The sequence below is a fragment of the Mandrillus leucophaeus genome, unplaced genomic scaffold, assembly GCF_000951045.1.
Source record: "Mandrillus leucophaeus isolate KB7577 unplaced genomic scaffold, Mleu.le_1.0 Scaffold3, whole genome shotgun sequence".
Lineage (NCBI taxonomy): Eukaryota > Metazoa > Chordata > Mammalia > Primates > Cercopithecidae > Mandrillus > Mandrillus leucophaeus.
Window position 1 is genome coordinate 6,815,246 of NW_012103142.1, and position 15,905 is coordinate 6,831,150.

The following is a 15,905-nucleotide window of genomic DNA, read 5'->3' on the forward strand; positions in this document are numbered from 1 at the left end:
GTGATGAAGCTCTGTCTATATTGGGATTTTGATTACTGTGGGTTCCCAGAATGGAGGACATGCTACAGATACACCATTAAAAAAAAAATCACACCTTATGGTGTTGGGCCAGCTCTCACCACAGAGGCCACTTCCCTGCTAACAATTCCTTGGTGCTTGGGCGTTGATGAGGGACTTTAATGGATATTATCTGGGGGAGAATCAGAGCCTGGGCAAGGGAGGAATCTGTACATGACAGAGAGTGAGAGGGAAGCTTGGGGAGGTGACCTGCCCAGTGTCATGCAGAGTGGAGATGGCCTGGGAATTTCCGCCTTTTCCCTCCCAGTTCGGGGCTCTTTCTCTTTCCCTGGGAGGGTTTCTGAACACAGAAGAGAGCTGGAGGGTTTCTCCCAGTGGGCTGGAGGGCTGGGAGAGGCAGGACCTCTTCCTAACACCTCTTGGAGAAGACAGACTCATGGTTATGGGGGTCACACCACGGTTCCTTTCCAGATGGGAATACTTCCAAACTCAGCGATTAAGCAAGATTAAAAACAAAAAGGCCCTCTAGAAAGGGGTTAACCTCATTTCCTCAGTGTAAAAACTGTCCTTGGCAGTTGGAAACGGCAGAGTTGACTCCACGGATGACTGATGCCCCTTACGGGGGTTATATACCTGTCCACACGTGCCCCTGGCAGGGATTTAAACTTTCCATGCTGTTCCACGCATCCTAAATCAAGTAGATCCATCCTGGCCCTTGGTGAAGCCTAAGAGCTGGTGAGGCTTATGTTAAATTGCCCTCTCTGGGCTCCTGCTCCCGGGCTGACAGTCACAAATTCCCCTTAATGAGCACTCCTGAAGTAACCACGGCAGCGCTGTGTGCTAAATTAAGATTCGAGAGCCCAGGCAGGGAGACGGAGGTGTTTGCTTTGGCTGAGAAGGTGCCTGGGCCCCGGCCTGTGTGTTTGCCTGGGTGCCCTGATAAGTGGGCTGCATATTAAGTGCCGCATGGTGGGACCAGAACCATCTGCTGTATGTCCTGAGAGGTCACGCCTGCTGGCCCTTTGGGACCTGGTGGCAGAGGGACCCGGTGTCAACCTGTCTTTGGCTTCCTTTGTGGCCCTGTCACTGAAAAGCCAGAATGAATATTCTTCCTTTCGGAGTAAAAATTGAGCCGTGGAAGTTTTGTTTGCTTTGATGAATTATTTCCAGGCTGCTGTTGTTTGGAGAGCAAAGCGCCACAGCTGCAGGGTGGGTAGAGGCTGCGGTCACTCCCCTCCTGTCAATGCTGGTTCCTGTTCCTGAGGCTGAGAGAACTCCTGACAGCAGGGTGGGCACATCTTGGTAGTTGCAGCTTTTCAAGACAGTGTGGCCCAGTGGGGAGAGAGCAGAAAACCTGGGTTATGCTGGCTCTGCCATTTATGAGCTGTGTAACCTTGGGGAAGTGATTCAATCGCTGTGTGCCTCAGTTTCCTCACCTGTCAATAGGGGATCATAATCTTGGCCCTGCATGCCTTACAGGAGCATTAAGAGCATCAAATGAAACAATAAAAAATGAAAACATTTACAAATGGTAATTTGCCGTATATATTTTAATACAAGTGCCTGCCCTTCAATCCAGCTCTCTGCACTGCCTGGGGACAGTGTTAGCAGGAGGACCCCGCTCTGACAGGGACCCGGACTTCTGCCTCTTCTGTTTGGAGACAGATGATCACATCTCTCTTATATGTACAAAAGCTTAGTGAACATAAATTAAAGACATTGCTTGCTTGTAGGCTTCTCGAGGGGAGGAATGATGGTCGATTTCTATGGATTTGATACAGGGGAAGGGATATCCCAGCTCCAAAGGATCTCCTGCATATCCAAGCCTTCCTCCACTTGTGCCCCGGACACCGTCCCCTCTACTTTCTCAAGGAAGTTTTTCCTGCAGCTCTGCTCCCCTCTCCCACTGTAGCTTCAATTTCCCTCCTCTGCATGTTTCAGCACATGAGCAAGTCTTTACAGGACCCCTTTACAACACATGAAACATCCCTCTGGGCTCCTGCTTCCCTTCAGCTCCAGCTCCAGTTCTCTGCTCCTGTCAATGCTCAACCTCCTGGAGGAGTTGTATCTGCTCACTGCCTCAGCCTCTTTCCCTTCCATCTCTCGCCAGTCCCCTGGCTAAATAGCGCTTGTCCGTGACCACCCTGACATGCAAAATGACCTGCGGTCCACATTCCATCCTGCCACACTCTACTGGCCCGTCTCTCCTTGGAGCTTGTGCTTCTCCAGCTTGTGCCTGAGGCCGTACCCACTCATCTGCTGTTCCTCCTTGCACCCTGGCAGTGCCTTCTCAGCATTGCTGCTTCCTCTCTCTCTCTGCAACTGTTGGAGAGCCCCAGGGGGCTGTTCTCAGCAATTTGAATGCCTCCATCTCTGCTCTTCAGAGGACATTGTACTCAGTCCTGTGGCTTCAGACACCATCCAGACATGACGACTTGCCCATTTCTTTTTCTAGCTTAGACTTTCTCTCTGAGCTCCACTCATGCTCACCTGTCTACTCGTCACCTCCTCTTAGACGTCAAACATCATCTGAAACTTCAAACGGGGTAGCCAGAACTCTCCATCCCTCCAGATCCTGCCTCTGATGGCCATGCTTCCCTGCCTTTATCATTTAGCCATTCTCTTAGCTTCTCAGATCAAAAGCCCAGGAGGTGCCCTGACTCTCCTCTTTCTCTTGCATCTCACATTCAGTCTACTGGTGAGTCCAAGCCACAATCATCCCTTGCTGGCACTTTCATGGTAGCCTGGTAACTGGTCTGCCCTTGGCCCCTGCAATCTACACTACATATGACAAAGTGAGCTTTTTAAAGCATCAATCACATCATATCACTCCATGGTTAAAATTCTTCAGTGGGCTTCCACTGTACCCAGAATAAAATCCAAATCTCTTTCCTCTGTGCCTAAGGCTGGTGTGACTTGGTCCTTGTGCTCTTGCTCCCTGCCCTCCAGTCACTCTGGTCTCCTTCCCACCTTGTGGCCAAGAAACGCTTTCCCTTCAGACATCTCGCTTTCCACTCTGTCTGCTAGGACTGTGCATTCCCAGGACGTGGCGTGCCTGCTCCCTTCTCATGATGCAGCTGTCAGTTTAAAGTTCTCTTCTCAGGTGAGGCCTCCCCAACCTACCCAGCTAAAAGCAGTCTTCCCAGTTACTGTCTACCACATTACATAGCTTAGTTATTTCATAGCACTTATTAGCCCCTCAAACGATCTTACTTATTTGTTGATGTGTTCATTGTCTGTCTCCTTCCTCCCCCTAGAATGTCAGTTTCTCACCTGCTGGGCTCTGTCTTGTTCTCTGCTGTAGCCCCAGCACTAGTAGTAGCTGGCATAAGAAGGCACCCAACACATACAGTGTTTGCTGACTGATTGGCTGTTCATTACTGTTCAGTGCCTGATACACATCATCAGAGTATTTGGGGCATAGATGGGGACTTGGAGATCACTGAATCCAGTCTTCTTTTTTAGACAAGGAAACTGAGAATGAGACAAGATCGCAGCAGAGCTGGGCTGTCCCAGGCCTAAGAAAGGACCTGATAGTGGTGCTGAGGTTGCCGGTCCTGGTGGTGAAGAGAGGATAGTAAGGAAGCAGGCTGGCGGCCAAGCAAGGCGAGGACAGCAGGACCAAGGCCGGCTCTCAGCTGCGGTGCTCCATCCATGCACAAATCTCTTCCTGCCCCAACTGCACACGGTTGGTGGAGAAGCTGAGTGCAGGCCCCGCAGGGCAGGCATCAGTCATTATACATCCAATCTGCCGGCCGATACCATCACGGCGGGGGCGCCTTTCTGGCAATGTGAAGGCAATGTCAAGCCTGCCTAGTAGCCTTTGGGTTATGGGGAGGAGATGAAGACAAAACGCAGGCCTGGGGTAAGGGGCCCTGGGGCTTGCCCTGTGGGTGTGTGGGGGATGGAAGGCAGAAAGAGAAAAGGCCCATCCACCGCAGATGGGAGATGGGCAGCTGCCAAGAGGACGGGGCTGGGGGTGGAAGGGGCAGTGATGCAGGCCGAGAAGAGCCTTCTTCTCTTCCTGTTGTGTGACACGCCACACTTACTTCCTCTGTGATTGTTACGTGTCCTCGGGCCTGGGCCTTCGAGTAGTGTTTACACTTGCAGCTCTTTGGCAAGAAACACACTCTGAGAGGGGAGTGAGTCTTCGAGCCAGGGGTTCAACGAGTTACCAAAACATCGCTCAGCCCCTTCCTGTTTGTAGATGGCTGAGCGAAGGAGACAGCTGACTTCGGGGACAGAGAACAAAGGAGCTGAAGATCTGGAAGAGACAGAGGGCAAGTTCTGCCAAGAGGGGCAGGAGCACCTGGGCCGCCCACTCACTTGGGCCTGTCTTGGTGTCTCTGATGCTGCCCCTTGAGGCTTTCTCAAGAAGGAATCGGAGGCTGGGCACATGTGAGTGACTGGTAGGCCAGTCCTGTGGCTTCAGGAACATGCAGGAAACTCCCTACTCCCCTCCCACCTCACTGTGTGCTCCCCACAAGTGTTGGTGACCTGTGGCCCTGGAGGAGCCACCAAGGGAGGTGAACTTACATTGCTTCTGCAGAATGCTCTGTCTGGCTTTGATGAAGGCCAGGATGTCCGAGTCCGTCTGGCTGTCTCCGGTGAGAGGGATGGACGACATTGGCCTCTTGGGGATGCTGGGGGCAACCATGTGTCACATTTTACTACAGTTTACAACTGGACTCACCACTCGTCTTTCCAAAATGCTTTTCAATTTTTGGTGACTGATCTCACCCAGAAAGTTACATGACACAGCTGGCCTGCTTCTCACTCCCTCCTACCTTCTCTGTGTGGCAGCCACACTAAGCCTCTTGTCATGCAAATTGGGTCAAGTCACTCCCTGCCATAGACCCTGATATGGTTTGGCTGTGTCTGCACCCAAATCTCATCTTGAACTATAGTTCCCATAATTTCCATGTGTTGTGGGAGGGACCCGGTGGGAGATGACTGAATCATGAGGTGGCATCCCCTATACTGTTCTCATGGTAGTGAATAAGTCTCATGAGATCTGAAGGTTTCATAAGAGATTTCCCCTCTCACTTGGCTCTCATTCTCCCTTGGCTGCCACCATGTAAGACGTGCCTTTCACCATGATTGTGAGGCCTCCCCAGCGACATGAACTGTGAGTCCATTAAGCCTCTTTCTCTTTACAAATTGCCCAGTCTCAGGTATGTCTTTATCAGCAGTGTGAAAACAGACTAATACAGACCCTTTAGTGGTTTTTCACCACTCATAGAATAAAACTCAAACTCTGTCCCATGACCCACCAGGCTGTGTGTCATATGACCCCGATTCAGTAGCTCCAGCTGCCCCCTCTTCTTTCAGTGACTTGCATTTACCAAGCTGCATCCAACCTCAGGGCCTTTGCTCTGATGCTTCCTCTCCCTGGACTCCCCTTCCCCCAACCGTCACATGGCAGCTGCGCTTTCTCTCACTGCCTTCTCTATCCTCTCACCACCACCCCTCCTGTCCTCCCATCCCCGATTTACCCAAACCAGCACCCTTAACCTGGGGCCTGTCAACTTCTGTGCCCAGCTTAGATGTCATATCCTTCAGTATTGTATCCTCAGAGCATCCCCACTCCCCATGTGACTTAGCTAGTTGACCTCAAAGCAGAGATTACTATTCTCCTGTCTCTCCTTAAAAACAGAACCATATTTAGCTAAGTTGCCACAACTAAAAAAAAACAACCTTTCCCAGACTCCTTTGCTGTGATGTGTGGCCAGGTAGCCAGGTGATGGCCAATGAGATTTGTAAGTAGAAGTGTTGCGGGGCAATCTCCTTAGAAAGGGAGGGCTGTGTGTGTCCTCCCCCATCCCCTTTTCCATCCAGCTTCTCCATATAGCATTCCCCTTCAGCAAACTCAGAGCAGTACATTTGCCTGGTCTTGCCAACTTTCCGTCTGTCCTCACCCCTGTGCCTCTGCACAGCAGGAGGCGGTAGCCACTTCCTTAGAAGGCAGTAAGGATGGTATGTAACAAGGGGCTGGCCATTCCCACAGGTAGTTTTGGGTGTTGGCTTTCCAGCTGCAGCCCAGCTGGAAGTGCTAAAGCAGAGTCCAGGCAGGCAGGGCAGTGGCTGAGCTGGTGAGAGGCTGAGCAGCCATTCTAGTTGGAGGATACAAACACCCATGGTGCTGATCAACTCTGCTAAGCCTGGAAGCAAATGCTGCTGGGTCTTGAGGCCAGGCTTGTCAGCTCCATGCTCTGCTCTGTGGTGGGGCTGCCCTGGGCTGGCTCTTTCGCTTTCTGGCCCCCAGGTACATCTATTTACAAGAAGATATGAAGCAACTCTGCCCACACAGGGCCCTGGTGACTGTGGGTGAAAACCTCCCCGCTTTGAGTTGGCCTGTGTGAGAGACTCCAGGGAATTCCCAGAGGGCCAGGGCAGAGGCCAGACCTGGGCTCTGTCTGTGTGGCTACTAGATGAGGGGCTTTTTCAGGGAGTAGATTGGAGATGGAGGCCCACTCCGCCCACTGCAGGGGCTGTCACAGGCATTAAAGGAGAAGACCACAGACCTGTCTTCCAGTGGGGTGCTGGTGCTGCTCTGTTTCTGGCTGTGTGGACTGGGGCAAGGCGAGGGCAGGATTTTCCTGGCATTCACATCACTGCAAAACACAAACCAACAAAAGCAAAAGGAATGGGGGCAAATTTATAGAAGATAAATTCAGGGTTTGTATCTAGGAGCTGTTATGGACTGAATGCGTCCTCTCAAAATCCATATGTTGACACGCTAATTCCCAGTGTGATGGGGGGCCTTTGGGAGGTGATTAGATTTAGATGAGGTCCTGAGGGTGGGGCCCCTGCACTGGGATTAGTGTCCTTATAGGTATAAGAAGAGTATGAGAAACTACAGTGCATTCTCTCTCTCTCTCTCTCTCTCTGTGTGTCTCTCTTGGCTCACTGCAACTTCCACCTCCGAGTTCAAGCAATTCTTCTGCCTAAGCCTCCCAAGTAGCTGGGATTACAAGCGTGCACCACCACACCCGGCTAATTGCTTGTATTTTTAGTAAAGATGGGGTTTCACCATGTTGGCCAGACTGGTCTTGAACTCCTGACCTCAAGTGATCCACCCACCTTGGTCTCCCAAAGTGCTGAGAGAGACAGCACACAGCAAGAAGGAGGTACCAGCAAGTGAGGAAGGAGGCCCTCAGCAGGAACTGAATCTGCTGTGCTATGGACTGGAGGTTTGTGTCCCTGAAAAGTCAGGTGTTGAACCAAATCTCCAATGTAATGGTAGTACAGGTGGGGCCTTTGGGAGGTGATTAGGTCATGAAGGCAGAACTCTCGTGAATGGGATTAGAGTCCTTATAAAAGGGGCATCAGAGAGCTCCCTGGCCCCTACCACCATGTGAGAATGCATCGAGAAGACAGCTGTCTATGAACGAGGAAGGGGGTCCTCACCAGACATCGAATCTGCCAGTGCCTTGACCTTGGACTTCCCAGCCTCCAGAACTGTGAAAAATAAACATTTGTTGTTTGAGCCACTCGTTCTATAGTATTTTGTTATAACGCCTGAGCAGACTAAGACAAGAGCCAAGAATCCTGTCTTGGATGGTTTACACAGTAATTCTCTTTTTTTCTTTCTTTTTTGAGATGGAGTTTCACTCCTGTTGCCCAAGCTGGAGTTCAATGACGTGATACCCTGACCTCAGGTGATCCGCCCACCTTGGCCTCCCAAACTGCTGGGATTACAGGCGTGAGTCACTGTGCCTGGACTACACAGTAATTTTCATTGTTAGGGCATGCATCTGTTGGTTGTAGAAGCTGAACAAACGATGGCCACAACTGTTATTGATAGACATGCCAGGCTCTGTGAAAGTGCTCTGCAAACATCATGCCATTTAATCCTCTCAATGACCTAAGAGGTGGATGTCATCATCTCCATTTTATACATGAGAAAACAGGCTTAGAGAGATTAAAGAAATTCTAAGTTATCCAGCTGGTAAGTGGCAGAATCTGGAGCTACTCAGGATTCTTTGAGGCTCCAGAACCTGTGCTCTCAGCCACCATGCCTTCCAACTGCGCTTGACTCTGTGGCATACTGGGAACACACACTGGCCTACCCCTGACCGTGCTGCCTGCCCCTGGGACCCAGCTTCATGCTCTCTGAGTGAGAAGTCAGATCCAACTGCGCACTAGGTGCAGCTGTGCCTGTTCACCTAGGCCGCTGACATGTGCGCCTTGCCTCGGATTCCTGGCCCAGTGCGGTGGAACCCAGAAGCTCCTCTTGGGAGGTGCAGAGGCACGTGGACACGGCTGGTTGGAGGCCAGTGTATTCCACATGCCTGTGGCGACAAGGTCCCTACTCTAAGCTGTGCTGTAAGGAGATCTTCCTCGCTTCCTGCCTGGAGACAATGTCAGAGCTGGAAGAGGCCTAAGAAGTCACCTGAGTACAACCCTCCTTTTACACTCTGGGGACACTGGGGCTGAGAGGCAGGCTAGGGTTAGAGACAGGTGAGCTGGCTCCGCGGAGTCTGCATCTTCTGTGCAAGGTACTCCACAGACCTGACAAACCGCGGGTCTCATGGCCCCTTCCCCGGCTCGGGCCTTCCGCCTTGCGATCTCAGCCAATGGCAAGGCTGCTTCCATTGGTCACGACTGTGGTCAAACAAGCAGGAAAAGACATCGGAGCCTGGGGAAGCTCGCCTCACCCACCAGTGTCCATTTCCTAGCAGTGGAGAGACTTTCCACCAGGTGCCCTTCATGGTGGGAGAGCAGAAATCTCTGTGCTGGGTCTAGTGAGGACTGCTGCAGGACCAGAGGTAGCCACAAGGTGGCAAGCTCTGCACGCTTTTCTTTAGAGAACAGTGACCAATTCTCAAGGCTCCTGCAGAGTGGTTCCTGGTGCAGCCTGGAGAAGGGAAGGAGAAAGGGCTTTCCATCCTGCAAGCGCTTTCATTACAACGGGTCAAGGTCAGCTTGGAAGCTGTAGCAAATTTGCAAGACCAAGGCACTGGCACAAAAATGGCTCATTCACTCAATAGCTTCCCAGTGGAGCCATGGCTCAGGTTCCAGGGAGAGTTCACAGGTGCCAAACTATTGAAAGCTGGGAGGGGGTGGAAGAGGATGGAGAGATGGATGGGGCAGGGTAGAGGGCACGATCACACCGTGGCCAGTGGGGCCATCCAGTACCCTTTGCGGAGGCCCAGCTGCCCTGCCTGTTGCCTCAACAGCTCATGCAGGAGGGCAGTGGAATGGAAGGCTGGGGGCTCCCGAGGGAAATGACTCTTCAAACCCGTAAGCTGCTCAAGCGTCCTGTTCTTCGATGCCACAGCTTGGTTTCTGTAATTCTGGGGATGGTGCCATAAATGACCTCTGCCCTCGCCCTTTGCCCAACCAGCCTTTGACACTGATTTAATTTCTCATGTTGACGTCCCTCTGAAGAGAGAACATACCAGCCATCAGAATGAATTATCTTTCTTAAAAAGGATTAATAAGCCATATTAATAATAATTAGGCCTCCTGGCTTGCCAATCAGAGTGTTTAGTGGGATCAGCTTCCAGGGCCTGAGCATCCCTGGGGAAGTGATGAATCAGGTTTCTTTCAGAACCCGATGAGCAGAGGACCAGCGCCCTACCGCCCAGTTCCCCGCCTGCGGCTGTTCCACAGGAGCAGGCCGCTCTGGAGCTCAGGCAGCAACTGCCGCTGGGCCCTCGCTGTCTCACCTCGCGGCTCTGACCAGGCACTGGAATGTTTATCTGCTCACAGAGTGACTGTGTCGGAGGGACCTTTGCACATCTTACAGATGGGGCAAGGGAATCCCAAAGTGGGGAGCTGGCTTGTCCAAGGGTGTGCTGCTCGAAGGGGCCATGACTGGGATTCATGCTATTCAAATCTCAATAAAGGGAACTCGTTGGAGGAGGTCAATAATGACGTGACACATGCCTTTGAAGTCCAAGGTTCTTGACTGCAGGGTTAAGGGTCTCTAGGCAAGCACATCCAGGGAGCATCTTAAGTTGGAATACCTAAGGAATGTCCAGAAATGCCCAAGGCCAAGACAAGGTGGAAGGAGCACTATTCTGATGGGTGGCACAGCAGATGGTCCCTGGAGGCCTTGCTCAGGGGCTACTCCTTAGACCTATTCCACTGTGGACTCTCTCAGAGATGCCGGCAGATAAAGGCTGGCAGCGGCATGGATCAACAAACAAGCAGTAAAGAGGCAGCCCTGGCTGCAAGGGAGCATGACAAAGGGAATGAAGCAGAGAGGACGAAGAAAAGAAGAAGGGGGATGTAAGATAGGAATAGAGATAGGCAGAGCCGACAATGGAGGGAGAGATGGGAGAAGAGGGGAGTGGAGGAGGGAAGGAGGCAGGGAGAGGGCAGGGGGAGCAGTGGGCAGAAGGAAGAAAAGGCACTCGCCATGGAGTGTGAAGGTCTAGGTTTAATCTGTGGCTCTTTTTTTTTTGAGACGGAGTCTCGCTCTGTCTCCAGGCTGGAGTGCAGTGGTGCGATCTCAGCTCACTGCAACCTCCACCTCCCGGGTTCAAGCGATTCTCTTGCCTCAGCCTCCTGAGTAGCTGGGACGATAGGTGCGCACCACCATGGCTGGCTAATTTTTATATTTTTAGTAGGGATGAGATTTCACCATATTGGCCAAGGCTAGTCTCGAACTCCTGACCTCGTGATCCACCCGCCTTGGCCTCCCAAAGTGCTGGGATTACAGGCATAAGCCACCGTGCCTGGCCTAATCTGTGGCTCTTTATGTTATTAACTACAGAGTCAAAGCATCTCATTCCCTTTTGGGGCCTCAGTGTCCTCATTTGCAGAATGGGGAGGCTGAACTCAGGATTTCTCAGCTGAAATGGTGAGGGCCAGTCACAGGGAATTCTGGGTTTCCAGACCTTAGAAGGTTGGCCTTTTAAGGCAACACAGTTTTGCCCCTTAAAAATCATGGCCTCTTGCGAAAATCGGACGGTGTGGACACATTGGAGAGCGGATACCCCAGGCAGGAGGATCTGGTGGTGGGAAGCACATAAAGAAAGCACCTTGTACAAAATATTACAAAATGTGGGCTGGTAAGTGCCAACACCTAGTAGATAACATAGTGGACATGTGTCCCTAAAAGGCAGTCATTGATCCTAAACAAAACTGCTGTGAGGAATGCGGGGAGTGCACGACTCAGACAGGCCTGGGTCCACCACGGATTAGCTGGTGACCCTGGGCAAGCTACTTCATCTCTCTGAGCCTGCGTTTTTTCACATGTCAAGTGGGGGACCATGATAGGCACGTTGCTTGTGTGATTTGCACCTGGCCCATGAGGACCCTCTACGAAGGCTAGGGGATATCACTACCATCAGGCCAAGGCTGTCTCCCTTGGGAACGTAGGAGCACCACAGCGAATCCTCCGAGTGGGATGTGCACAGGGAATGTCTGAGATGCCCTGAGGGCCTGAGACAGGGTTCCCTACCCGCCTCACCCTGGCAGAGTTCTGTGAGCCCTTTACTACCAGCCACTAAAGCACGTGACAAGGATTTCTTTGTCAGAGGTGGAGCCCCTAGAGCTCTTCCTTTCCAATCTCTGGCGGGGTTACTTTTCCTCTCACCTGCCTAGTGTGACCATCCCATCCACGAATCCTGGCACTCCAACAACTGTTAGAGGAGGAAATATGGGGCAGCCAGCCACTGGAGTTGAGGTGTTTTAACAAACACCATTCAGGACACTCAGTGATCTCTTCCCAGGAATTAGAGCATCCAACCAGCACGCCAGCAGCCACCACAGGGGATGGGGCTGAACAGCCCTCTAGGGCTGCCTGAAAGCCATCTTCCCCAAGACCCTCCTGCCGGCAGTCACCAAAGGGGCTTGGGGTGGGGGTGGGGACTCTGGGAGCAGGATTTTGGGAAAAGCTCCTGTGGGTGATCTGATGCACACCTTTCAAATTCAAGGTTCTGAACACTAGGATTAAGCATTTTTTTTTGCAAGCATAATATATTTCTTTTCCTTTTTTTTTTTCTTTTTGAGACAGGGTCTCACTGCGTCACTCAGACAGAGTGCAGTGGTGCAGATCTTGGCTCACTACAGCCTTGACCTTCTGGGTTCAAAAGATCCTCCCATCTCAGCCTCCTGAGTAGCTGGGACTACAAGCATGTGTCACCATGCCTGGCTATGGATCTGTGGGGAGGGAAGGATGCTTTTCATGTTTTTTATAGAGATGGGGTTTCACCTTGTTGCCCAGGCTGGTCTTGAACTCCTGGCTCAAGTGATCCACCTGCCTTAGCCTCCCAAAGTGCTGGGATTACAGGCATGAACCACTGTCCCTGGCCAAGCATAGTATATTTCTATCTTGCATCTATCAGACCCCTTGCTGACACTCCTGGCGCTCTCTCTTTCTCTCTCTCTCTCACACACACACACACACACACGCGTGCGCACATGTACACACTCCAATGTCTTTGAAGTCAAAGGAAAAATGAGAGACAGGGCTTTCTATTCCCTGAGCAGGATACTGCTACTAGTAGAAGCTACCCAAGAGATGAGAAAAGAGGATGGAGAAACAGCCAGGGGTTCCGAGCCTCACAACCAAGAGGAGAGCTTATTCTCATGGGGCAGATACATGAGGGGCTCAGCACAGAGCCAGAGCAATGGCTGAGGAAGCTGAGTCCTCTTGGTTGTGTTTTTCAGATGTGCTGTGTGGAGTCCTGGAGTTTTAGCGAGAGGGCTCCGTGTGTGGAAGGAGGCAGGTATACAGGGGTTGCAATTCAAATTTACCAGCCTCTAGAGGTTGGCAGGTGCCCAAGTGAATGCATGGAGTGGGCCAGGTGCAGGGCACAAATGCTAAGCTGCCTGCATTGCCATGGCATAGTGCGGCTGCCTAGTTATTCTGCTTTTGCATTTTTAAAAATCCATAGACTATTATTTAGAGAAGTTTTAAGTTTACAGACAATTGAGCAGATAGTACAGAGAATTCCCTTATACTCCTCTTCCCTGCCTAACAGTTTTCCTTATTATTAACATTTTGTATTAGTGTGATAAATTTGTTATAACCGGTGAATGAATATTGATATATTATCATGCACTGAAGTCCACGGTTTATGCAGGGCTTCACTCTTTGTGCTGTACAGTTCTGTGGATTTTGACAAATGCATGACATCATCTCTGCAACATTACGATATCATACAGAATAGTTTCACTGCCCTAAAAATTCCCTGTGCTCCATCTAGTCATCCTTCCCTCCCTACAAGTCCATGACAATCACTGACTATTTCACTGTGTCCATAATTTTGCCTTTTCCAGAATGTTATATAGTTGGAATCATATAATACGTAGTCTTTTCATATTAGCATCTTTCACTAAGCAATATGCATTGCAGGTTCATAACTTTTCATGGCCTGATAGCTCTTTTTTTTTTGAGATGGAGTCTTGCTCTGTCACGTAGGCTGAAGTGCAGTGGCTTGATCTCGGCTCACTGCAACCTCTGCCTCCTGGGTTCAAGCAATTCTCCTGCCTCAGCCTCCCAAGTAGCTGGGATTACAGGTGCATGCCAATACCCTTGGCTAATTTTTGTATTTTTAGTAGATGTTGCATTTCACCATGTCGGCCAGGATGCTCTTGAACTCCTGACCCCAAGTGATCCACCCGCCTTGGCCTTCCAAAGTGCTGGGATTACAGACCTGAGCCACTGTGTCCGGCCTTGATAGCTCTTTCTATTGCTGAATAATATTCCATGGTTTGTCTATTCATTCACCTTTTGGAGGACATCTTGGTAGCTTTCAGTTTTGGGCAATTATAAATAATTTATAAATAAAGTTGCTATGAACAATCGTATTCTGTTTTTTTTTTTTTTTTTTTTTTGGTGGACATAAGTTTTCACCTCAATTAGGTAAATAACTAAAATGCAATTGCTGGATTTTATGGTAAGATCATATTGAGCTTTGCAAGAATCCATCAAACTGTCTTCCAAAGTGGCTGCACCGTTTTGCATTCCCACCAGCAATGAACGAGAGTTCCTATTGCTCCACATCCTCACCGGCATTTGGAATTGTCAGGTTTTTTTGGATATTAGCCATTCTAATATGTATGTAGTGGTATCTCGTTGTTGTTTTAATTTGTATTTCCCTGTGTGACACAGGATGTTGTGTACCTTGTCATGTACTTATTTGCCATCTGTATCTCTTCTTTGGTGAAGTGGCTGTTCAGATCTTTTGGCCACTTTTAAATTGGGTTGTTTATTTTCTTATTGTTGAATTTTTACAGTTCTTTGTATACTTTAGATACAAGTCCTTTATCAGATATGTGTTTTGCAAATATTTTCTCCCAGTCTGTAGCTTCTCTTTCAATTCTTTTAAAAATATCTTTTGCAGAGTGGTGTTTTAATTTTAAATAAAGTCCAACATCAATTTTTTCTTTCATGAATCTAGATTGTCTTCCAAAACACCAAGCTAGCCAAACAAAACACATCAAGTCAGTTATTGATCCTGGGCTCAGCGGCTCACATAGGAGCTGTGTCCTAAATCCAGAATATGAGGCAGTGAGAGGGCACTGGGTCTGGGATGGTGGCGCGGTAGGCCCGGGCAGATGGGCCCAGTGGCTCCTTCCCCAGTGCGGTGTCCGGCATGCAGCAGATGCTGGAGAGATGGACTTCAAGATGGCACTATGCCAGCCACAATGGGCACTATGCTGTATACCAGTTCCTACTGCTAAGTGGAGCTAAGTGTGATGCCCAGACCCATGGGGGTGCCATTGCTCTGCAGCAGGACTGCTACTGAGGGCACACTGAAATTGCACGGCCTCTGCTTTCACATGGGTCCAAGCCCAGATTGAGAGATGATGACGGCATGACCAGTCTACATAAGGCCCCTGAGAAGGGTCATGTGGACATTTGCTCCCTCCTGTTGCAACATAGCTTAGCCCTGAAGGCCATCTGGAATGGAAGGCATGGCTAGCATGTGACCTGCTGCCCTGCAACAGTGACCTGCTGGCTAGCTGAGTTGCCACCCTCCTGTCTCAGGCTGCCCTTGAAGGGGACACAGACCAAGTTTTTAAGCCCCCACCTTGTTCAGCATCCATGCTGTGGGGCAGGAAACTGAGGCTTGAAGACCCAGGGAGACCCCCAGTCTGGCCACTGTGGAAGCAAGGGAGTAGGTTTGGTGGGGCTGAAAGTGTTTAGGCTTGGACAGATGATCATATCCCAGATTGGCTCACATGAGACATCTATCCATTTGGAAAAAAGAAGTTACATTCTTACCTCATCCCATATGCAAAGATACATTGTAAGATTAAAGATCTAAATATAAAAACACAAAATGATGTAGGAACTAGAAGAAAATATGGAATAGGTGACAAAAGCTGCTTTCTAGCTGAATGACCTTGGTACAAGTCATTTGACCTGTCTATTTCTCAATTTCCTAATCTGGAAACTGACAATGATTATAATAGGGCCTGCCTCAAAGTCATGGTGGTCACTAACTGGGTAAACATTAGGAAAGCCCTTGAGAGAGTGGCACACAGCAAGCAGCCTAGGACAGGACCTGCTGCCCCACCATGCAATCAACACTTGCTGCTATACCATGATTTCATTACTTTTAACAGTCTATAGGTAGAAAAGTGCTACTGCTTTGTTTTCTTTTGCATTGCTAATGAGCACCCGTCTTCCATGAACTGCCTGCCCATGCCCATTTAAAAAATGTTGACCAGGTGTGGTGCCTCACACCTGTAATCCCAGCACTTTGAGAGGCTGAGGTGGGAGGATCACTTAAGCCCAGGAATTCAAGACCAGCCTGGGCAACAAGGTGAGACTCTTCCTCTACAAACAATTTTTTTTTTTTTTTTAATTAGCCAGGTATGGTGGCACATGCCTGTGATCCAAGCTACTCAGGAGGCTGAGGCAGGAGGATTGCCTGAGCCCAGGAGGTCAAGGTTGCAGGGAGCCCTGATCACACTGC

The 15,905-nt window shown here is 50.1% G+C and overlaps 1 protein-coding gene across 1 annotated transcript in view; it reads right to left on the reverse strand.

Annotated features, from left to right (window-relative positions):
• Window positions 1-4,130: 4,130 nt before the first annotated feature.
• KIF6 (kinesin family member 6) overlaps window positions 4,131-15,905 on the reverse strand; it is a 400,736-nt gene continuing 388,961 nt past the window's right edge. The window contains exons 20-23 of the mRNA XM_011986642.1: window positions 7,429-7,479; window positions 6,543-6,632; window positions 4,555-4,661; window positions 4,131-4,282 (exon numbers count right to left, since the gene is read on the reverse strand). Coding sequence (XP_011842032.1) covers window positions 4,182-4,282; window positions 4,555-4,661; window positions 6,543-6,632; window positions 7,429-7,479 — 349 coding nt within the window. The 3' untranslated portion in view covers window positions 4,131-4,181. The remainder of the gene's footprint in view (window positions 4,283-4,554; window positions 4,662-6,542; window positions 6,633-7,428; window positions 7,480-15,905) is intronic.